This window comes from Oratosquilla oratoria, chromosome 44 (genome assembly GCF_046742065.1).
Source record: "Oratosquilla oratoria isolate Oo_2021 chromosome 44, ASM4674206v1, whole genome shotgun sequence".
In the NCBI taxonomy this organism is placed as follows: domain Eukaryota; kingdom Metazoa; phylum Arthropoda; class Malacostraca; order Stomatopoda; family Squillidae; genus Oratosquilla; species Oratosquilla oratoria.
Window position 1 is genome coordinate 12,119,910 of NC_134820.1, and position 26,301 is coordinate 12,146,210.

General features: G+C 36.8%; 1 protein-coding gene across 5 annotated transcripts in view; it reads left to right on the plus strand.

Annotated features, from left to right (window-relative positions):
• Positions 1-26,301, plus strand: part of Daao1 (D-amino acid oxidase 1) — an 87,975-nt gene that overhangs the window by 1,961 nt on the left and 59,713 nt on the right. For 3 of the 5 annotated variants that reach the window (XM_076180174.1, XM_076180176.1, XM_076180173.1), the window contains exon 2: positions 21,761-21,984. In XM_076180174.1, coding sequence (XP_076036289.1) covers positions 21,791-21,984 — 194 coding nt within the window. In that variant the 5' untranslated portion in view covers positions 21,761-21,790. Of the gene's footprint in view, positions 1-12,083; positions 12,188-12,217; positions 12,487-21,760; positions 21,985-26,301 lie in introns of those variants that run through there. The other 2 variants (XM_076180171.1, XM_076180172.1) reach the window with 2 other exon arrangements.

Here is a 26,301-nt window from a genome sequence, read left to right on the forward strand (position 1 = left end):
ATTTGAACTAAAATTGGGACAGTTATATATATATATATATATATATATATATATATATATATATATATATATTTATATATATATATATACTAGGTTGGACTAGTAATTGGTTGAATGGTCGAAAACAGAGAGTTGTTTTAAATGGAAAAACTTCTGGATGGAAAAATGTTACAAGTGGAGTTCCTCAGGGTTCTGTTCTTGGGCCACTTCTATTCATAGTATATATAAATGATATAGACCATGGACTAAAATCTACTGTTTCCAAATTTGCTGATGATACAAAACTGTGCAGAGTGGCAAATGATCACTCAAACCAATTAGATATTCAAGAAGATTTAGATCAATTACAGCAATGGTCTGAAAAGTGGCTAATGAAATTTAACACAAGTAAATGCAAGGTAATGCACATAGGTAAAAATAACAGTAAGTGCGATTACAAGTTATTTGGAAATTCGTTAACTAAAGTGGATAGTGAAAAGATCTCAGCGTAATTATCAGTAACGACCTCAAATCATCCAAGCAGTGTATTTCAGCCTCTGAGAAAGCAAATAAGATTTTAGGACTGATTGCACGATCTTTTGATTTCAAAAGTCCATCACTCATTAACAAGCTATATAAATCGTTAGTTCGTCCACATTTGGAATATGCTGTTTCCGTATGGTCACCGAATCTCATTAGAGACATTGATAGACTGCAAAAAGTACAACGGCGAGCCACAAAACTGATTCCAAATATCAAAAATAAATCATACAAAAATCGACTAAAGCATATGAATCTGTTTTCCCTAAAAAAGCGTAGACTCAGAGGTGACTTGATACAGGTCTTTAAGATTTTAAAGGGAATTGACATCAAAAGTGAAATTTTTTTCACATTGAATGAGAATCAGACAAGAAACAATGGTCTCAAACTGTCCGGAAATAGATTCAATTTGGAAGTAGGTAGAAACAACTTTGCCAACCATGTAGTTAATGAATGGAATAAACTTCCTGCACAGGTAGTGCAATGTAGTTCAGTTTGAAGCTTTAAGAATCATTTAGATAAACACCTAAGCAAGATGCTGTAATGATTATATAATCTATTTTATATTGTTTTTGTTTTGTTATCATTTGTCTGTCTGATTTTCATTTATTATTAGTTATATGTCAATTTATTATTATTTACTATTTACCTGTTTGTTTATTTATGTATTTTATTTGTTATTTACATTATTATAGTTTTTATTTATTATTTCATTATTAATATGATTTTTTTTTTCGCATCCGGCCTAGATATGGATCAAAAGGTCTCCTGTTGGCATGCTCCGCCTTTGTAGTATATATATATATATAAATTATTTGAACTAAAAATGGGACAGTTTTATATATATATACATGTATATATATAATATATAATATATATAGATATATAAATTATATATATATTATGTATATATAATTATATATATATATAAAATATATATATATATATATATATATATATATATATATATATATATATAGATAGTGTGTGTGTGTATATGTATGTATATGTATATGTATAATATATATATATATATATATATATATATATATATATATATATACTGTATATATATATATATATATATATATATATATATATATATATATATATATAGTGTGTGTGCGTATATGTATATATATGTATAATATATATATATATATATATATATATATATATGTATATATATAATATATAATATATATATATATATATGATATATATATATATATATATATACATTGTGTGTATATGTATAATATATATATACTGTATATATATATATATAAATTGTGTATATATGTATAATATATATGTATATATACATACATATACCAAAGGCTTTTTCCCCCTTACACAGGGGGTAGCCAAAAAGAAAAAGGCATAGAAATCACCCTCACCCATTTCATTTCCCATATATTCCACTCCCCTCCACCCTCCTCCCTCCCTCCTATCTTGGCACCTCCTGGATGATGGGTCATCCCTGCATCCTGTCCACTGCCCTGGGTCAGAAGCAGTGTTGCAAGACACAGCACATCCACAGTAAGGCCGCTTCATAAATTCGGCGACCCCCCCTCTCCGTCCCCTCATGAAGGAAGGAAGAAGACGGGGAGAAATTCCTTTGGGCTGCGTCAAATTTTTTCTCATACATACTTCCTCACCTTCCATCCCCCACCCACTCCCCCTCATGCATCACAGCCTCATCTATACACAACCCTTCTCCATTCACCCCTATCTTCTGTCCTCTCCCATCCTTCCTCTACAGACATTCCTCTCTTTTGTAAAGCCCCTTTCACCCCATCCATCCATCTCATCCTAGGACGCCCCCTCATATTCACTCCTTCCACCTCCGCCTTCCACACTTCTTTTACTAATCTTTCTTCACTCATTCTTTCCATGTGTCCAAACCATCCCAATACTCTTTCATCAACCCTATCTCCCAGCTCCTTTTCCACCCCTGTTCTCCTCCTCATCTCCTCATTTCTCATTTTATCTAGCCTAGTAACCCATATCATACTTCTCAGACATTTCATCTCAAACATATTCAAACTCCCTCTCTCTTCCTCTCTCATATTCCATGTTTCTGCCCCGTAAAATTGCTGTTGGCACAATTGCTCCTATATGAATGACATGGACGAGGACATGAACTGCTACATGAGCTTCTTTGCTGATGACGCCAAACTGTTAAGGAAAGTAGAAACTGATGAGGACTGTGAAGCACTGCAAGAAGACCTAAATAGGGTATGGAACTGGAGTCAGAAATGGGAAGTGGACTTTAATACTAAGAAGTGTAGCATAATGGAGTTTGGAAAAAGCAAAAATAGAATATCAGGAAAATATACAATTGGATCCAAGGAAGTAAAGAAAGTAGGATCCGAAAAAGATTTGGGTGTAATTATCACGAATGACTTGTCCTATGATATACAAATTAACAAAATTGTCGGGGAGACTTACAACTTGCTAAGATCAATAAAAGTGGCATTTACATACTTGGACAAAGACATGATAAAAAAAATATTGGTTACATTGATAAGGCCTAGATTAGAGTATGCGGCGACGTTGTGGTCCCCCAGTACCAAAAAGAATATAAAGAAAATAGAAAGAATCCAAAGAGCAGCTACAAAAATGGCACCTGCACTTGCAAACCTATCATACGAGGAGAGATTGGCTAAACTGGAATTACCGACACTGGAGCAAAGAAGAGAGAGAGGTGACCTATTGACCATCTACAGAATCATGAAAGGCACAGAGATACTTGATAGAGAGAACTTACTTAACTGGGACAAAAGAAACACAAGAGGATATGGTAAGAAAATAAAAAAAACATAGCTATAGAAGAGAACTGAAGAAAAACAGTTTTCCACATAGAGTTTTGGACACTTGGAACAAACTGGATAATGAAATAGTATGCGCAAAAACCATTCATGAGTTTAAAAACAAACTAGACACTGCGAGATACAAAGGCGGGACACCACGAGCGTAGCTCCCCTTATCGCAAAATACAACTAGGAAAATATAATCTCCTCTTGCATCCATTCACAAATGTTTATTTCTCATTACACTTTTTAACCCACCAAGGCATTAACTCGCTTCTCTCAATCTACATTCTACCTCCACCCCCACTCCTCCCTTTCCTGTCATATTCACACCCAAGTATCTGAAACTATCCACTTCCTTCAGTTTCTCACCCTTAATGCTCACTTCCAACCTACTGTCACTCTCTCCCCTTGTACATCTCATCACCTTACTTTTGCCCACATTAACTTCAGCTTCCTTCTTTCACACACCTCAAACTCTGTCAATAACTTCCTCAATCCCTATATATGTATACATATATATACATATATATATACATATTTATATAGGTATACATATTTATATATATATATATATATAAATATATATATATATACATATATATACATATATATATACATATATATATACATATATATATACATATATATATATATACATATATATATATATATACATACATATATACATACATATCTATATACATACATATATATATGTATGTATATATGTATGTATATATATATGTATGTATACACATATATATGTATATATACTTATATCATATATATATATATATATACATATATATATATATACATATATATGTATATATACAGTATATATATATATATTATATATATATATATATACAGTATATATATATTATATATATATATATATATATAGTGTATATTATATATATATATATATATATATACATATATATATATATATATATATATAGTGTATAATATGTGTATGTGTATAATATGTGTATATATATGATGTGTATATATATAGTGTATAATATATATATATATATAGTGTATAATATGTGTATAATATGTGTATGTGTATAATATGTGTATATCTATAGTGTCCCGTCTTCATATCTCATTTTATCTAAACTATTTTTAAATTCATGTATTGTTTTTGCACACACCATTTTCTCATGTAACTTGTTCCAACTGTCTATTACTCTGTGAGGAAAGGTGTTCTTTTTCAGATCTCTTCTATTGCTGTCTTTTTTTATTTTCTTTCCGTGTCCTCTTGTATTTCTATCATCCCATTTTATCAGATTCTCTCTATCAGTAATTTCTATGCCTTTCATGATTCTGTAAATAGCTATCAAATCTCCTCTCTCTCTTCTTTGCTCTAGTGTCTGTAGTTCAAGTTTTGCTAGTCTCTCTTCATATGATAGTTTTGAGAGTGTTGGTGCCAATTTTGTAATTGCTCTTTGTATTCTTTCAAGTTTTTTTATACATTTTTTTGTACTTGGTGACCATATCGTTGCTGCATATTCCAATCTTGGTCTTATCAGGGTGATTAGAATTTTCTTCACCATTTCTTCATCCAGGTATGTAAATGCAACTTTGATTGTTCTTATTAAATTATAAGTTTCTCAAAAAATCTTGTTTATATGTTTCTCAGGTGACATATTATTCATAACAATGACTCCCAGGTCCTTCTCATTTTCTACTTTTTTTATTCCTTCATCTCCCAATTTATATGATCCTGTTATTCTGTTTTTGCTTTTTCCAAATTCCATTATACTACACTTTTTTGTATTGAACTCCATCTCCCACTTCCTACTCCATTCCTGTATTTTATTTAGATCACTCTGTAGTGATTCACAATCTTCTTCCGTTTTCACTTTTTTCAATAGTTTTGCATCATCTGCAAAGAAGCTCATATAGCTTTCAATTCCTTCATCCATATCATTAATTTATATAGCAAACATTATTGGGGCCAGAACTGTTCCTTGCGGAACACCGCTTATTCATCCCATTTTGAGTGTTTGTCTCTTATCACTACTCTCATTTTTCTTTCTTACAAAAAGTCTTCCATCCAATTAAGCAGTTTCCCCTGTATTCCTCCTTCAGTTTCTAATTTCTTAAGCAACTTCTTATGTGGTACTTTGTCAAAAGCTTTTTTTAGGTCTAGAAATGCACAATCAGCCCATCCATCTCTTTCTTGTATTATATCTATTAGCCTTGAATAGAAACATATTAAATTGGTGACGCATGATCGTCCTTGTCTGAATCCAAATTGCCTTGGATTTAGCACGTTTTTTTCTAAATATTTTACCCATCTACTTTTGATAATTCTTTCACAAATTTTTGCTATTGTACTTGTTAGAGAGACTGGTCTATAGTTGGTAGGGTCTTCGTTATTTCCCCCTTTATATATAGGTACTATATTTGTTTTTTTCCAATCTTCTGGAACTTTTCCTTCTTTCAAGGAACTGTTTATCATGCTATGTATTTTGTCTGCCAGTTCATTCCTGCATTCTTTCAAAATCCAGTTTGCTATTTCATCTGGTCCATGCAATTTTTTGACATCAAGATTACTCAAGTGTTTCATTATTTCATTCTTTGTTACTTCTATTTCTTTCATAGGGGAGACTTTCTCTTTCCATTCGATCTCTTCAGGTTGTATGTTCTCCCTTGTAAACACTGATTTAAAATGTTTGTTCATAATTTCCGCCATTTCAATTTCCTCTGTGTATTCAACTCCTCCTTGTCTTAATTTCTCCAAATCTTGTTTGTTTTTCAGTTTCTTGTTTACAAATCTGTAAAATAGCTTTGGTTGATCTTTACATTTTTCTATGACATCTTTTTCATATTTTCTCTTTTCCTCTATGCACGTTTGTACATATTCATTTCTATAACAAGTATATATTTTCCATTTTTCAGGCCTTTTGTCTTTTTTCCATCTGGTCCAAACTTTGTCTCTTTTATCTTTTAACTCACTACAACTTTTGTTGTACCAGCATTTTACATATTCTTTTTCTTGTTTTTGTTTTGGGACATACTTTTCCACTCTTTTTTTTTTTATTTTTTTTTTTTTATAAATTTTTGTCAAAATATTCCATTTCTCTTCCACTGTTTCTTCTTTGTATATTCCTTCCCAGTTTTCTTGTTGGAAGAATTCTCTTATTTTATCAAAGTTTGTTTTTTCATACATCATTCTTCCTTTTCTATATTGTTCATTTCTTTTCATGTATTTTTTCTCATTTAGTTCTAGTTCTATCAATATGTGGTCAGTTTTACTTATTGGTGCCTGGTATTCTATCTTTTCCACTATTTCAGGTTCTGATGTGATTATTAGGTCTAGTCTCGATGGTTCTTCATTTCTATACCTAGTGTTCTCTTGGATCCATTGTGTCATTGTGTGGTCAATAATCATCTCAAGTAGAACATTTCCCCATGAGTCTTCTCCACCCTTTACGGTCATCTCTTCCCAGCAGATTTCTTTGCAATTAAAGTCACCCATCATAACTATTCTTCCTCCATCTTCCATTATCTTGTTTAGTGTTATTCTTGTGTCTTCTAACATACTTTTATGTTCACTCTCTTCCCACGAGGCTGTTTTTGGGGGCACGTAGTTTATTACAAACTTTCTGCTCTTCTTATCTCTGTCTTCTATTTCTATCATAATCATCTCTACTCTGTTCTTTCCATATGTGACACTCTTCACGTTTATATCCTTCTTAGTCAGGAACATAACTCCACCTCCTTGTTTTATCTCTCTGTTTCTAATCCAATAATTATATGCATTGTGTCCTATGCTGTTGGGTGGATAGTGTACCTTTTAATTTTGTTTCAACAATTCCCATTATGTCCGGATCTTTTTCTTTCAGATATTTGTTCAGTTCATTCAGTCCTGTTATTACATACATATACCAAGGCTTTTTCCCCCTTCCAAGGGAGGTAGCCAAAAAGGGAAAGGCATAAAAACACTCCCACCCATTTCATCCCTAAATACACTCCACACCCCTCCCACCCTTCCTCTCATCTGAGCACCTCCTGGATGACGGGTCATCCCTGCACCCTGCCCACCGCCCTGGGTCAGAAGCAGTGTCGCAAGACACAGTGCATCCACAGCAAGGCCGCTTCATTTAATCGGCGACCCCCCCTCTCCGTCCCTCTTTGCATATAAGACGAGGACGGGGAGAAATCCCTTCGGGCTGCGTCAAAATTACTCACACATACTACCCCACCCCCCACCCCCCTGCCCATTCCTCCTCATGCAGTCACAACATCATCCATATACAACCATTCTCCACTCACCTCTGTCTTCCGTCCTCTCCCTTCCTTCCTCAACAGACATTCCCCTCTTCCCCAAAGCCCCCTTCACCCCATCCATCCACCTCATCCTAGGACGTCCCCTCATGTTCACTCCCTCCACATCTGCCTTCCATACCTCTTTTACTAGTCTTTCTTCACTCATTCTTTCCATGTGTCCAAACCATCCTAATATTCTTTCATCAACCCTATCTCCCAAATCCTTTTTCACCCCTGTTCTCCTCCTCATCTCCTCATTTCTCACTCTATCTATCCTCGCAACCACCACCATACTTCTCAGACAACTCATCTCAAACACAAAAAAACTCCTTCTCTCTCTTCTTCTCTTATGTTCCACATTTCTGCCCCATACAGTGCTGTTGGCACAATCACTCCTTCATACAGTCTCCTCTTCGCATCCATTCCCAAATGTATATTCCTCATTACACTCTTTAAACCACCAAGGCATTTACTCGCTTCTCTCAATCTACATTCTACCTCCACCTTCACTCCACCTTTTCCTGCTACACTTGCACCCAAGTATCTAAAACTATCCACTTCCTCCAGTCGCTCTCCCTTAATGTTCACTTCCAGTCTACTGCCACTTTCACCCCTTGTACATCTCATCACCTTACTTTTACCCACAATTATCTTTAGCTTTCTTCTATCACATACTCTCCCAAACTCTGCCACCAGCTTCCTCAATCCCTCCTCTGACCCTGCCACAAGCGCAGTGTCGTCCGCAAACAACAGCTGGCTCACCTCCCACTTTTCTCCATTTTCTTTAACCATCTCCAATCCCTGACTCACTACCCTAGCATTCACCTCTCGCACCACCCCATCCATGTATAAGTTGAACAGCCAGGGCGACATAACGCATCCTTGACGAAGTCCCACCTTTACTTCAAACCACTCACTCTCTCCATTTCTAATCCTAACACATGCTCTACTACTCACATAAAAACTCTTGACAGCTCCCAAAAGCTTTCCTCCTATCCCATAAATCTGCATAACCTCCCACAGTGCCTTTCTGTCTACCCTATCATAAGCCTTTTCCAGATCCATAAAAGCCCAAAAAACATCCTTCCCCTTTCCTATAGCTTTCTCACATATCTGTCTTACCACAAAGATCTGATCTACACAACCTCTACCCGTCCTAAATCCACACTGTTCCTCACCAATTACTCCTTCTGTTCCTCTCCTAATCCTCTCAATTAAGATTCTCCCATAAGCCTTCCCTACTACACTCAACAGGCTAATCCCTCTGAAATTACTACATTCACACTTGTCCCCTTTTCCCTTGTAAAGAGGAACTATACAGGCACTACTCCAGTCCTCCGGTACTCTACCCTCTCTCCAGCAAACATTAAATAACCTCACCAACCAGTCCACCATCACTGAACCTCCCTTTTTCAGACATTCTGCATGACATCCATCCAGACCCGGTGCCTTACCTGCTTTCATCATCTTTAAAACTGCCTTCACCTCATCCCAAGGGGCAGATTCCTAAAAAGCAAAGTCCTGTTATTAATCCATCTATATTTGTGTAGGATACTCTTAACTTTCTGTTATTTCCATTGTATTCTCTGTTTCTTTTTTGTTTCTCTTTGTTATGGTCCATTTCTTCAATTTCATATTGACTACTCTCCAGTAGAATTCTTCTTTTTCTCACTGTTCTGGTCTTGTTTTTTTCTTTAGCTTCTTTCCTTTTAATTTTTTCTTCCTCTCTTTCCTCTTTATTCATTTCTCTTTTTATCCATACCTTTTTATATTGTTCACTTTCTGCTAGCTTCCCTGTTTTTGTTAAGATATTCTCTGCTGTTGTTTGTGATCTGAATTTAATCTTAATTGGTCTGGTCTTATCTGTACTATACTTTCCGAGTCTAAACTTCTCTTCAATTTGTTTCATTATTTCAGGTTCATCTTCCTGAACTAATTCTAGTAATCTACTTACTTTTTCATTTTCCTCCTTGATTCTTGTGGTTCTATCTGGGTTATGTTTCTCTTCCATTCCTAATATAATTATACATTTCTTTTTATTTGCTAAGTCTCTTACAATATTCTCCTTCTGTCTCATCACTTTGATAACTGAGTCTTCAGTTTGTTCATTCATTTGCTGTTTAATTATATCAGTAAATGCAACTTTACTATTTTCCTGGATCTTCCTCCACCCCTGTGCCTCTTTTACTATTGTTTCTTTATTGTCTTTATTGTTCCTTTTTAATTCTTCATTCTCCTCTTTTACTTCTCTTAACTGTCTTTTTAGTTCTTCTATTTCATCAGTTAAGTTTTTGTTCACCTTTTCTAGTTCTTCCAAATTTTCAACCCTCTCCGCAAGTTTTGACATTTTACCGAACCTAATCTCCCAAAGTTCAGTCATTTGTTCAAGTTTTTCCTCCAGTTTTGCCAGTCAGGGGAAGTTGGTATCCACCACCCCCTCATTAAATCCTTGGAAATTACTATCCTCACCTTGCATTGAACTGCTCTTATCTATGTTTCTAATCTTTATATTTTTGTTAGTCCAATCATTGAAATCCAAATCATCGGTTCGGCGTTTGTTTACAAGCCGTCTGGCCTCTTGGACCAAGTCCTCCCCTTCCTCATTTCCTTCCATTTCCCTCACTAATCCCTCCCCTTCTCCTTTTCCCTCACTTTCCCACTACACCACGAGCAACCCCCCCCCTGTAAATACAATAGGTACTTCTTTTGCTTTGGGATCCACGAAAATTTCACTTTTTCTTCAGAACGTCCTCTACGTCGTCCATTCGATGAAGTGTGTGTGTGTGTGTGTATATTATATATATATATATATATATATATATATATATATATATATGGGTGAGATGCAGGGATGACCCGTCATCCAGGAGGAGCCGAGATAAGAGGGAGGTAGTGGGGTGAATGGGAGTGGAGTATGTGAGGATGGAATGGGTGGGAGTGGGTTTTATGACTGTTTTTTGGCTACCTTCCTTGTTAGGTGGAAAGTGTCTTTGGTGTGTATATATATATATATATATATATATATATATATATATATATATATATATATATATATATATATATATAAATGTATATATATTTTTGTATATATGTATGTATATATAAAAATAACCATTGTACAGGTGTTCAGGATAAATTTGATAATTTTTTATCTTCTGTCATTTCATAACCATTTGAAGGATTTAATAGCAGTAAAGTACAATGGATTGCTGATTCTGTGTACTATTGGTGGGTGCGAGAGCTAGAGAACATGGATGACTGGAGTGCATTGGAATATTGGAAGAGTGACCTGCATCACGATAATTCGCACTGGATTCAAATACTCGGAAACCTTAGCTGCAGCTCAGTGCTCCTTGAATACCATGAAGGCTGTGAGATGTGAGCTAGAGAATTGCAATGGAGATGTGGAAACAGTGGCTAGCAGGAAGGATCATAGCAGGCATTTTGATTCTATCCACACAACGAAACTTTTCAAGACACTGAAAAAAAAAAAAAAAAAAAAAAAAAAAAAATGCAGCAAGGTCCAGGCAAGACAATGTGGATCTTGGCAAGAGAAATGGGCATCAGAATGGCAACTATGAAGAAAGCACTGAATGAGGATCTTTGCTACTCCTCATACAAAAGGTGCAAGGGCCAACTACTCCCTGCCAAGGCCCAAGAGAACTGCCTTATGAAAGCCAAGAAACTCCTGAACAAGGTCAAATACCCAATCGAGCCAGGGATGCTTTGGTTCTTCTCAGACTAGAAGAATTTCTGCCAGGACCAGTTGCACAATGTGCAGGTGGCTAGCCTACAGTCTACACGAAGTCCCACACTTCATGAAAAACCAACTTCCCTCAAACTGTGACGGCTTTTGGGTGTGTTTCCAGCGAAGGCCACATCATGCCACCCCACATCTTTGAAAAGGTACTCAGACTCACTTCAGATGGCTATACTGAGTTGCTGTCCACTATTGTCAAATGCGCAAAGGGTGGCTGCAGCACTCAGCTCTGTGTCACACATCCAGGAAAACCCAGAAGTGGTCTGAGAACTTATATAACTTCACCAGTCCCAACATCTGGCCCCCCAACTCGCCTGATTGCAACCCCATAGACTATTATATGTAGGGCACAGCTGAGAAAGACACCAATTGTACCACCTGCAATGCCAAGGATGAGCTGATTGCCAGGATCAAACTGGTGATCAGGTGTCTCTCAAAGGACACTGTGAGTGCCGTATACTGCAGGTTCAGGTCCTGCCTAGAGGCTGTGGTGGAGGCTCAGGGTGGCTTCTTTGAGTGAGCTGTATTTGGCAAAAGATCCTCTACGAAATGCACTTTGAATTTAGAGAATACATAACTTTTTGGCCAAGATATGACATTTTTCTTTCCTTTCTGAAAGTGTCAAATTTATCCCAATCACCCTGTATGTATACCGTATATATATATACATATCCTTGAAGTGATAATGTTATCTCTTGATGATAAGAGTTGTTTGTGAATCATAGGTATTCATATCTTTATAATGTGCCCAGTAAGTTAAAGGCAATTCTGTAGTGCTGTACTCAAGTCCTGTAGAAATTAGGTAAGGTACTTTCTTAATTTTAATGAATCCATTGTATTTGTATAACATTTACAACTAAGCACTTAGTTCTTGAATAGTCAAAATTAAAAAATGTGTTGATCCTTCTGAATTTGAATATGGAAAAATAACTTGTTGAGCATCTGATATTCTGTACACTAGTAGCTTTTCAATAAAAGGAGCTGTTGAAAATTACATTACATCAGTATAATAGAATTTAGAGGTTTATTTACATAACAAATATCCTTTGATGTGATTGGACATTGATTTCTCATATCTTGTTACCGGGTGAAGACCTAGAGGTAATTGTGTTCCTATGATACACTTTACAGATTTTATTTGGTTAACACCAGAGTTTTATTCTTTTTAGCAGTCAGAATTGGGAGCAGATGGGGTTTCAGTTGATAGAGATATAATTTTCTCAGAAGACATGCCAGACTGCTAGAAAGTCAGCATATCTTAAGGTCATGCCCATCACTATGTTGACAGTTCCTAAGTTGAATAAAGCTGTTTAACTTTGGCCACAAATTTGTGATTTGTGTACTTCAGTGACACTCCTCAGATTATACTGTTGCCAATGAATGATCCTAATTCAAGTGGAGGAAGAGTGAAATAATTCTTTTGGTATACTCTTCATTGAAAAATGACAGCTTTGTAAGGTGATTGATACTTGTCCAGGCTATCAGAGCACATAGGGCAAAGGGAATGGCTTCCACTATACCAAAACATTTCCTTATATAAAGTGCTGTTTAAAGTGCACTGCACACTTGTATATATCTTTCTATATACCAAGGTCTTTTTGTATCTATATACCAAGAGTTTTTTCCCCCATATGAGATAGCTAAGTCAGATGCACATACCTATTCTGACCTATTTCACTCCCCATCACCTTCTCTTCCACCCATCCCATCTCAGCTCCTTGTGGATGATGGGTCATCCCTGCATCTGCCAACTGCCCTGGGTCAAATGCAATGCAGCAAGACACAGCACATCCACAGCAAGGCCACTTCACTTAATTGATGACTCCCCCCTCCATCCCCTCATGCAGAAAAAGAGAAGACTAGGAGAAATCCCTTCAGGCTGCATCAAAATATCATTCACACATAAGCACCCTCCATCCCCCATCCCATCCTTGCATAACAGCATCATCCATACACAGTAATTTTCCACTCATCCCAATCTCCTGCCTTCTCCCTTCCTTGCTCAACAGACATTCCCCTCGCTCAACACCCTCTTCACCCCATCCATTTCTTCTTTGATTGTCCCTTCAAGTTCACTCCCTCCACCTCTGCCTTTCATCACTTATTCTTTCCATGTGCCCAAACCATCCCTATAATCTTTCATCAGCCCTCTCTGCCATCTCCTTTTCCACTCCCACTCTCCTCCTCACCTTGTTATAAGGGGTGAAAAGACCCCATCTGGGGTATTGGCTCAGGTGATTGTGAAGTTAAAATCTCAGTAGCATACAGTTGATACTTTAGGGTCTATATGGGGCACCACTACAGACCAGAGCTACACATCATTTTGTCTGTGATAGAGAAAATCTCTATTCATGGAGAAATTATGCTTTTTCATTGTACTGTGACTGTCCCTCCACTCTTAATACTGTCCTGTACCACTCCTCTGAATATACATTTCCATTTTTGCCAAACCCTGTGGTAGGGGAGAAAGAATACTGCCAGTGATTGTTCCCATTTAAGTCATAGGAGGCGACTAAAACAGGACGGAGGATAGGACTAGGCATCCTACTCTCTGTAGCCCCAAAGGGGACATAAAAACAAAAAAAAGGCAGGGTCTGGGAGGAGTTTTCCAACCAGGACCCTAAAGTTTGAGTCTCTTAATGTGCATGAGTGCAGTACAGATGAGAGTATAAGGAAATGATAGTATATTTGTGAGAAGAGAGATGTGTTGGTATTGAGTGAAACTAAATTGAAAGGGAGGGCATGTTTGAGTTTTGGATTGTAGTGGTGGGGTGTCGAGAGTGAAGAGAGGACAAGAGAGAGAAGGGGTAACTATATAAGAAAGTGAAGAGATTAGGTAAGCATATGGTGGAGTGGAAGGAGGTTTCTTAAGGTTAACGTGGATGAAAATGAAACTGGGAAGGGAGACGTAGGTCTTTGTAAGTGCATATGGGTCTAAAATACAGCATACAGTGCCATCTCTTGGTATTAGTTCTGATGACATCACGATGGATACCAACCCAAGCCATCTCAATTGACAATGGCGTCTTGTAGAGAAACAGACAATTCCTTTAACATTGTTGAGAGTATTTCATTATCTTTTGAGAGTAGTCTCAACTCCTAAATATCTTTGACAACAGACAAGATGTGTGGATAGACAGTAGAATTATTGACTATCATTTGGAACCAAAATCTCCTTGAAGAAATTTTCATCATTGGTACTTAGGAGGTGCCAAGACAAGAGGGAGGGAAGAGAGTGGAGGAGAGTGGAGTGTGATAGGGATGGAATGGGTGAGAGTGGTTTTTATGCCTTTGTTTTTTGGCTACCTCCCTTATAAGGGGGATAAAGGCTGTCATAAGGCACTCAAAAAAAGTAAGGGTTACATATGTGATGCATTCAACATTTTTGTAATATGCTCCTAGACAATCCTGCATCACATTCACACTACACCTAGGTGTCACAAACATTTTAAACAATGATGTCTACAATGTAATACAGATATTTTTTTCATCTCTGCCCTAGTGTGCCAGTAAAAAGATTAATTATGGTAATTTATTACTACTAGCTAATACTAATTCTTTACAAGACAAGTTAGATACATTTTTTAGATTCTTTACACACTGTATAAAAATGAAAATTTCACTGCAAGAATTGCTAAGAACATACCAATCCATTCCAGCAAATAATTTTTTTCTTCTTCAATACTGCACTCAAGAACTCCATTTTTTTTTCTTTTAATATTTATTCTATTAATTTCTTTGTTATTCACTTATTATTTCTCCTGGTTTTATTTTTCTAAACTTATTTATCCCATCAATTTAACATAGTTTCCAAAAACAATATCTCATATATTTTGCTTAATGCTTCAAAAAAAGCCATTTAGTATTATTGTAAGAGAATCTAGCCCCATCATTTAGCTACCCATGTATATTCTATATGGTTATCATAAGCTTTCATCTGCCTTTCTGAGTTCTATATGTTATTAATATATTGTTCTCTGTCTCTCTTCTTACCAATTGTGTATCTTCATCAATAGCTCTTTCTTAATTTTCATAATTCCTAAATAACCTGCAGCACTCAACACAATCACTATTCTTCAAACACAATGATGAGGCATGAAGAATGAACAGAATTTCTAATGTTATTGCAAAGCAGATGGTGCCATGGACAGGTTTTACAAGAATGGCTGAAGCACATGATTGCACATTGTAATAAATAAAAACAAAAGAGTTTTTGTGTGATTTATTTAGCTATTATTGATTTTGGTAAGTACTAAAAATATATTCCAGTAAAATTAGACACCTTTAATTTTCAAAGTGGTTACACTTTAAGACTTACTTCCAATTCTGCCATCCTCTCCCCTTGTACATCTCGTCACCTTACTTTTACCCACATTTACCTTCAACTTTCTTCTGCATACCTTTCCAAACTCTCACTAACTGCCTTAATCCCCCCTCTGACCTTGCCACAATGTCATTAGCAAACAACAGCTGGCTCACCTATTTCTCTCCATTTTCTTTAACCATCTTAATTCTCTTGCCCATTACCTTCGCATTTATCTCCCACACCACCTCATCCATGTACACATTGAACAGCCATGGCAACATGACACAGCCCTACCTTTACTTCAAACCACTCACTCGCTCCATTCCCAATTCTAATACTGGCTCTACTACTCTCATAAAAACTCTTCACTGCCCTAACAGCTTTCCCCCAATCCCATATATCTGCAAAATCTCCCACACTGCCTTACTATCTACCCTGTCATAAGCCTTTTCCAAGTCTGTAAAGGTCCAAAAAACATCCTTACCTGTTGCTAAATCTTTCTCACGTATCTGCCTTACCACTAAAATCTGATCCATGCAACCACTAGCTTTTCTGAACCCATACTGCTCCTCACCAATTATTCCATCTGTTCCTCTCCTAATCCTCTCAATCAAAACCCACCCATAAGCCTTCCCAAACTGATCCTCGAAAACTACTATTTGCCTATATACTACAATTAGGTAAATGCAGTTATGTAAGTACCCCCTGTTGTATCACAAAATTTTCATATATTTTGCAAATGAACACATACTGCATTATGAATTAACATAACCTCATTTTTCTATTATAATATTGGTACTAGAAAATAGCAGAAGTGGTTGTGTACAGGGAGTGGGAGTGGTTAGTGTACCAGGCAGCTGGTTGCAATTTGCCGACATATGACTTGAAAATGCAGTTAACATGGAACACGTAATTATGATTTAAAAAAGATTTCTAATATTACATGGCATGCTAAAGTGAAAACACATTACTAAAACACACATAGATAGACAAATACATTTTATCAAAATGTACAGAATGCTGCAAATTAAAATGGTTTTTCGCTACATGTAATTAGTACTGTCCTGAGCACAATTCAGGACTCGTCCAAGTCAAAGAGTGCATGCTTTTGACTTGGCTTCCTTTCTTATAAGGGAGAAGAAGCCTTTGGTATACAGATAGATTCACTATATGGATAGAGAGATGAAAAAACTCATTGAAACCCTATCCATGCAAGACTGGAATATGTGAAAGAGTGAAAGATATAAGCAAAATCAAGAGAATACAAAGGGCAGCAACCAAACTGGTCCCCTACCTGATTGATAAACCATATGAGGAAAGACAAGCACCAGGTCTGCCAACTTTGAAAGATCAAAAAGGTGATGTGATTGGTATTCCAAGTCACTAAAGGGGATAGATTGCATTTACAGAGGAGATCTCTTGATTAAGGATGGGGGGGCTTTAAGAGCTCATGGGAACAAATTAAGAAAGACAACATGTCTAAAGTACATGAAGAAATAAAGTTTTCTCTATAGATATTTAGGCACTCAGAATAGCCTAGAATGATACATGAATTAAGATCTAAATATGATAATTGAGAATCAAGGATATAGATTAAGTTGGAGCTGTACACTTGAGTTTAGTTAGAATAAATTAGAGAGTATGAGATGGGACCCAAGGAGTGTTGTTCCTTTCATGTATACTACAATTAGGTATGTTATTAGGTAAATTACATGTGATATACAGGTTTCCTCCACCATACAATTGGGTTATGTTCCTGAAAACCAGGTTGAATAATGAACGATTGGATAGAAAACTTAAGTTTTAATAGGATTTAATTTAATAGGAAGAGTAGCCTTGGCCTAGCCTATATTGAGAGATATATAACACTTTTCCATGTCATCCAAAGAAGTAGTGTTATAGATGTGTTATTTTATTTTTATAGTGTCCCCAGTAGGCCTATATCCACTGGAAAGAGCAAAAAAAAAAAAAAAAAGAGGCTCTGTAGAACGCCACTAACCACTAGTTACCCAATCCCTCACCACACATATCTTTCATGGTTAGTCTTACTAAAATCCTGAGGAAGCCTTTTCCTTGTCATCAGAAGTGGTAGGGCTTGATGAATCCTGGGCAGCAGAGGTGAACAGGAAGAGTGGCAGACGTAGACTGGAGAGGTGGTGGGGCTGGGTTGTAGGAAGCGGCAGGTTTGAAGAAGCTGGAAATGGTGGTCTGCCTTGCCTTTTTTTTTCTTGGCCTCGAATATTTCTCTGTAGACCTTGAAAGGTTGCTCCACATTATAGGCAACTGTACCACTTCATGCTGGGTTTGGGTCCCTTTCCTTTATTTTTTCGATGATTGCATCTAGGCCACAGAACACCTCACAAAGTGTTGTCAAGGCCTCACTGGGGTGCATCATCATCATTGCCATGGAGAGCTTGTTCTCGTTCCAACTCCATCAGATCTTCATTGCTGAATAGCTTATCATGGGACTGTAGCAATTCATTCACATCATCTTCATCCACCTCCTTGAAGCCAGCTATATGTGAGAGCCTGACAGTGTTCTTACGGATGGGTACCACATCACTAAATCCAATGAAGTTGTCAGCTGGCTTGACACACTCGGGCCACAGTTTCTTCCAGCAGCCATTCATTGTTTTTTCTGTCACCTTCCATGCTGCATTGATATTGTCAATGGCCTTCTTGATATTATAATTGCCCCAGAATTCCTTGACTGTGGGCTTGTCTGGGCTGTCAGTCATGTTAATCAACTGACTCATTGTGTGGCACTGGTAATACACCTTGAAAATGGCAATCATACCTTGGTCCATGGGCTGGATGAGTGCTGTCCTGTTTTTTGGCAGAAACATCACCCATCATCTCTATGTTGTCTCCCAAATCTTCCATGGTTGTTGGATGGTTTGGGGCATTGTCAACTGGCAGGAGGAAATGGTTAGCAGTGTTTTCTTTGGCAGCATAGTCACGCAGTGCAGTAGACAAATAATTTGCAACATAATGCTGGTTCATAGAAGACGTCATCCAGGCCTTCTTGTTGGACCTATATATCACTGGGAGATATTCTTTCACATAGTCCTTAAGTGCCCTTGGGTTTTCACAGTGGTAGATCAGTAAAGGCTTCAGCTTCAAGTCCCCAGTTGCATTACAACCCAGCACCAAGGTTGTCTTTGGATGCTTGAAATCCTGGCATTGTTTTGTACTCCTTAGCAATAAAGGTTCTGGATGACATTTTCTTCCAATATAGGCCTGTCTTGTTGTAGTTATCACCTGTTTGACACTGTAGCCATACTCTTCAATGTATTTTTTTCAGTGTTGATATGAATGCCTGCAGTGGCAGGCTTGTCAGAACTTGCTGCCATACCAGTTATCTTGATGATGTGTAGGGCTGCTCAGGCTCTAAAATTGTCAAACCAACCCTTATTGGCACTGACAATTGACCCATCCTTAACTTCATATCCCTTCTTATGTAGATCATTATAAATCAAGAGGGCTTTTGTTGTCACAAGGGAGGTAGAAAGAGAATTGTTGCAGTGAGACAGGTCATCAATCCACAGCCTTAAGAGTACTGTATCTCCATTTCCTCCATTATTGGTTCCCTCTGCCTCATCAGCATTGTTACACTGTCTCCTTGTTTGAATATTGTATTGTAGAGACAGTTGATTGGGGGCAACTGCATGATTCTGGCAATGGAGTTAGCCCCTTCACCTCCCTCGTGGCACTTAACAATTTCAAGTTTTTTCTCCAACAATAAACTCTTCCTTGGTCTTTTGGGCTTTATATCACCTGTAGTAGTTGTTGCAGGCCATTTGGAATTATATTTGTAAAAGCAACAATGAATGTGAAATAGTAGCACAAAACACAACTGAATAAAAAATAGGAATGGGTTTCAATGGTGGGCTGATGGAGTGTGGGTGGTACTGTGATTGCTGTGCATTTGTTTGCGGTTTGGTGATTGTATAATCAAGTGCCTACGTCAAAAAATGAGCAAGTGGTATAAATTCAAAAGGATTGTATAAACAAATTATTGAATATCGAACCATCGAATAGCAAGGAAAACCTGTATGTATGTATGTATGTATGTATGTATGTATATATATATATATATATATATATATATATATATATATACACGTGTGTATATATACATGTATATATATATACATATATATATATATATATATATATATATATATATATATATATATACACACACACACATATATATATATATGCGTACACACATATATACATACAATAGTGTGTCCAAAAACCATACAAGAATTTAAGAACAAACTAGATGCTACCATACAAGTATTTAAGAACAAACTAGATGCTGAGAGATACAAAGACAAGTTACTACAAGCATAGCTCCCTTTCCTGTATGATATAATTAGGTAAAGCTAGGTATACATACATACATACACAATAGAACCTCAGTTCTTGACCATAATCTGTTCTAGAAACCAGTTTCAGAACTGACTTGGTCAAGGACTGAAACAAGCTTACTGATCTGCTGGATATCTGCTGGATATGGTTTTATCAGGGTGATACTTTCCCACAAAACTTTGAATTTTGTCCCATTTTCCATTTTTCTCCATTCAGGTTGGTAAAAGCCAACATTCTAGTTGAAGAATGGAGCAAAATGTCCTTTAATTTTTTGGTTGAGAACCTATGTGTTTGACTTGAGAGATGTTCGAGAACCAAGATTATACTGTATATGTTCATAAAATGTGTGTCATAGGACTATTGTATGCTTTATCTATGTCTATTGGGTGGTTAGTATTCATTATTAACATAACCCCTACCAGGAAGGAGTCAAACCTGGTCATGCAAGTGGGTAAAAGTAACATTATGAAATGTACAAGGAATGTTGATGGGAAAAGGCTTGAGGAAGTAGAGACTTTTGAATATATAGGTGAATGAAGGAGTGGATGTTGAGGTGAGTTAAAGAGTAATGGATGGATGTAATGTCTCTGGAATGAAAAGTGTGACTGGAAATCTGCATTTGGGAAAGAATGTAAAAAGAAGATTATATGAAGGAGTGATTGTGCCAATACTGCTGTACAGAGCAGATACTTGGAGTGTAAGAGAACCTGAAAGGAATAGACTAAATGTCTTTGAAGTGAGATATTTTAGAAATATATTAATATGATAGGTATATTAAGAATGGATAGTAAGAATTGTGAAGGTAAGGCAGAGAACAGGTGTTTGGAAAAAAAACGTGATATAGTAGACAAGTGTTAAGGGGGTTTGGACATACGGAAATGATAAGTGAGGAAAGACTCATGAAGAGAGTGGAATTAGCCAAGAGAAAGGCCAAAAAGGATTGGAAATATGAGGTGAAGGAAACTTTGGGTGCATGTGGTATGTGACAATCAGGAGAGAGGGAGTGCAAGAAATAGGAATGTGTGGTGGGAGATTGTGAATGGATGATTTGTATTTATTTTGTCACTGCAAAACAAATGCTACTATATTTAGGAACAATTTTGTGCCAAAGAGGAGCCACAGAGGCAGTAAAAGAGATATTTAAGGAGGATGGCAGAAAGAAGGAATAGTAGAAGTTAAATGATTAGCATTCTTCTTTGAGCAGAGAATAGTTTCCTCCCTGAAAAGAATTATGTAAGACTGGTCTGTAGGGGGTTACTAAAGTCCCTAAAATATTGGCTGCAAAAACTTGTGCATTCAATACCTCATACAAGGTTGTGAATGGATGATAACTCAGAGAGATGTTCACTGCATCTGCTTCTTAGGAGTGAATGAGGAAGGTGATTGCTGTATAGTGAAACAGTAGAGTAAACCAGATTCTGCTATAGAAGAGTTGTGTTTTGTTGCATTGCATTTGACCCAAGTAGTAGTAGGATTATTATTATTATTGGCAAGATGATCCTTTTACCCTGAAGTGCAGATGGGAAGAGGGGTTTATGAGAGGGACTTTTGGTGTGTGTGTACTTTGACTCAGACCCCCAACCCAGAAGGAGTATTGTGGAATTTATGTCTGTATCTTCATGTAGTGCTTCCAAGGTATAACTGGACAGAAAGCATTATTCATGCATTGTTGGCATTCATTTTTTGCAGGTATAGTCCTGTGCCCCAAAAAGGTCCGCCATGGCATCCAAAGTATGTGTGGTTGGTGCAGGTGTGGTGGGTTTGTCTACTGCTACTCACCTTCAGGAGCAGTGCCCTGATGCACATATAACTATTATTGCTGACAAGTTTACTGTGGATACAACTAGTGATGGAGCTGCGGGTATTTTTCGCCCAGGTTCCAGCTTCCGATGTGCCACATCTGAGATAACTCGGTAAGTAATATAATAATTATATTGTTGCCTCGAATTTTACTGACTTAAAATTTGCAGCCTCATAGTTGTTGACAATGGTCCTCAGGTCTTTCCATAGGTTTCTCTGGGAAGAAATGTTAGACTGTTGTTTATATTTACCTTAAAATTATAGTATACAGGTAAGGAGTTATGACAGTAAGGTCCTATTTCTTTTTCTTGTATAATAAGCTTTGAATTCATGGTTTTAATTTGGGATATATCAACATCTTGGTTGTTTCAGGAATTAATGCATTTAACCAGAAAACTGTGTTTCTTGATATCCATAAGACATGTGGTCTTCTTAAATCTATTCTCATGACCTTGTGATGCCCTTCCTTCCCAAATCAAGAGATCTTTTTTGTCAATTTTGTCAACTCTCCTAGTAACATAAACACTGTAATCATGTCACCACTCTCTTTTCTTTAACCTCTTCAATATGAGTCAAATTTTCGTGCACAGCATCAGATGCCTAATGTATGATGCATCACACTGCTCACATTATAAAATATAAAGTCACTGCTGTATTGCTCATTCTCTTCACTCTGAATAATAATAAACACAGAAAATATGATCAAGCCAGTTCACAGAATTTGGGGGTCACTCAGCTACGACTACAAAATAAATATAATTAAGACGCCAACATCCTTGTATACTCACAGCTCACTCAAAGAAGGAAAAATACCAAAAGACTGGAAAAATGCTAACATTGTACCAATATATAATGGAGGTAACAAGGAAAAACCAACTAATTATAGGCCAGTCTCACTAACAAGCACTATAGCCAAAACTTGTGAGAAAATCATCAAGAATAGATGGGTAAAACACCTGGAAGACAACAATGTAATAAACCCAAGACAATTTGGGTTCAGACAAGGAAGATCATGTACCACAAATTTAATATGTTTCTACTCAAGATTAATAGACATAGTGCAAGAAAGGAATGGATGGGCTGACTGTGCCTTCCTGGACTTACAAAAAGCTTTTGACAAAGTACCACACACAAAATTATTAAAGAAACTCGAACATATAGGAGGGATACAAGGGAACCTACTAAAATGGATGGAGGACTTCCTGATTGGTAGAAAGATGAGAGTAGTGCTCAGAGAAAAATATTCAGATTGGAAAGAGGTGATCAGTGGAGTACCGCAAGGATCTGTACTAGCTCCAATAATGTTTGCTATTTATGTGAATGACATGGATGAGGATGTGAAATGTTACATGAGCTTCTTTGCTGACGATTCCAAACTGTTAATGAAAGTAAAAACTGAAGAGGATTGCGAATCACTGCAGGAAGACCTGAATAAAATATGGAACTGGAGTCAGAAATGGGAGGTGGACTTCAATATTAAGAAATGTAGGATAATGGAGTTTGGAAAAAGTAAAAACAGACTATCAGGACAATATAAAATTGGAACCAAGGAGGTAAAGAAGGAGAGATCCGAAAAAGATCTGGGTGTAATTATCTCAAACGACTTGTCCTATGACAAACAGATAAACAAAATTGGTCACACTGATAAGGCCTAGACTAGAATATGAGGCAACATTGTGGTCACCCAGTACCAAAAAGAATATAAAGAAAATAGAATCCAAAGAGCAGCAACAAAAATGGCACCTGCATTCGCAAACTTGTCATATGAGGAGAGATTGGCTAAACTAGATTTACCGACTCTGGAGCAAAGAAGAGAGAGAGAGGTGACCTACTGACCATCTACAGAATCATGAAAGGCACAGAAATACTTGATAGAGAGGACTTGCTAAACTGGGACAGGAGAAGCACAAGAGGACACGGAAAGAAAATAAAAAAACATAGCTACAGAAGAGATCTGAAGAAAAACAGTTTTCCACATAGAGTGGTAGACACTTGGAACAAACTGGACAAGGAAATAGTGTGCACAAAAACCATTCATGAGTTTAAAAGCAAACTAGACACTGCGAGATACAAAGGCGGGACCCCACAAGTGTAGCTCCTCTTCCCGCAAAATACAACTAGGTAAATACCTTCATAGACGTCATCATATGGAAGAGGTTAAATGATGGCAGGTGTAGTGCTTCTAGTATGGTTTATTTGTAAGGTTGGGAATCAATTTAGTTGTCATTCTTTGTATATATCTAATTGTATTTACCTAAATGTATTCACACCCAGATAACTAAACAAGCCCTTAAAGAAAGAGCACCAAAATCAATTCAACAACAATTACCAGATATAAGCTCCACAGAGAAAAGCTTCCCATATCAGACAAGAACAATACAAGCATGCCTGTACTGAGCACAGTAACAACATAAAATAGGCTTGGTCACAGATTCAAACTGCCCTAGATGCAACTACCACACAGAAGACAAAGAGCACCTCATACTACTATGCTCCACAATAACAATACAATACCCTACACAACAACACAGTGTCTCATCTCTAAGTGGCTCATGGTCCTGACTGGAGGTTGATGTCAGATTCCTGAGGCTGTAGGTCTTCTACAGGAGATACTAGGCAACAAATTGAGTTGAATATTTATGTAATTGTAATATACAGGAGAGGAGCTAAGTACATGTGGTCTTCTCTCTTATTCTTAATTTATCATACTAAGTTTTAAATTTGTCTATGGTCCTAGGTTGAGCTATTTCATATAGGTTGTTCCAGGAGTTTGTACATCTCTGTGGAAAATTGTATTTCATAATGTCTACCAGACATGTGGTCCTTTTCAATTTGTTCCCTTGACTTTATCATTCTCTCCCATCCCAAACCAAGAGATCATCTCAGTAAATTTTGTCCACTCCCATCAATTACCTTAACACTGCAATCAAGTTACCTCTTTCTCCCTTTTTTTTTAGTGATAGAATCCACATTGCACACAATCCACACAACATTTGCTCTCTTGCAGCACATGAATCACTTTTGAATAAAATTCTATTTGGTTTGGCACACATGATCATCTAGTTCAGAGACTAAATTAGTTGTCCTTCAAAATGTTCATATTTTCAAGGTATTTAAAACACCAGTCTTTCACAATTCTCCCTCACAATTTTACTATCATGTTGGTCAGGGATTCTATTCTGTAGTTTGGTAGTATCATCTTACTTCCTTGAATTGATATCACATCACCCAGTTTCCAATCCTATTACACTTGTTTCTTTTAATGAGCACACACTTGAGCTGTGAATCTTATTCACCAATTGTTCCCTGCATTCCATGAGGATCCAGTGTTTCCACTGGTTTGTGTATTTCTCTTCATTCATTTTTATTCTTCTAATCCAACATAAGGGCTTGCAACTTTCTCTACAAGACAATTTTCCTTGGTGAAAATGGATTGGAAACTTACATTATATCAACTTGTGACAATGCCTCTTCAAAAACCTCTAACTATCAACAGCTTAGTGATTGCTTCTCTGTATCTCAGTTTACCATTGACAAACCTTAAGATCAAGTTAAGATCACTGTATAAATAATACCCTTTTCAAAATTCCTTTCCACTTCCTTTTGGGTTTTTGTGTAATTATATCTATCTCATTTGTATTCCTCTTATAATATTTTTATTTTTTTTCTCCACTTCCACCATGGCCACATCCTTTCCTTTTCTAGTTATCTGACATTTTTTCAAATCAATCCCTTATTCACAGGGTCTTTCTATTCATTCTTGGCACATGTTCATTTACTTCCTAATTAGGTTTAGATTTTTTTTTCAATATCATTCATGGATTATGTCTCTTTCAAAAAATGTCATAAAACCTTAAAGTTTATCTGCCCAAAATTGAGCCTCCCTTGCTTGTTCAATTTGTTTCTCATCTCTTTCATCACCTTTCATTTGAAATTCAAGTACTACATTATCACTTTTTCCAATTATGTGTGCTTCTTTGGTTCAATCTCATTAGAGTGTCTTCTACTTCTGTCTTTTACCCATTGACTCATGGTGTTATGTATTGCACTGTCCTAGTCAATAATCCAACAATCCCAGCAGGAATCCCACAGCTCTGCAGAAGACCCCAGAGCACTCTATGGTGCACTGAGTTAAATGCCTTCTTGAGATAACATAAACTGCAAGAATCCCCTGTTGAAATTCACATTGGTGCTCCATGAGGATATGAAGTGCTAGGATCCAGTCATTGGTTGACTTACCTGGTGTGAACTCAGACTGCTCAGGCCTCTGAAATTTATCTAGATGTGAAGAAACACAGGTCAACAACAGTGGACACTTTACCTGGCACACTAAGCATTGTAATACTGTAGTAGTTGTAATCCTGCTTGTCTCCTTTTCCCTTCTATTTAGGGACAACCAGACCCTTTTTCCAATCAGGGGGAATTGTGCT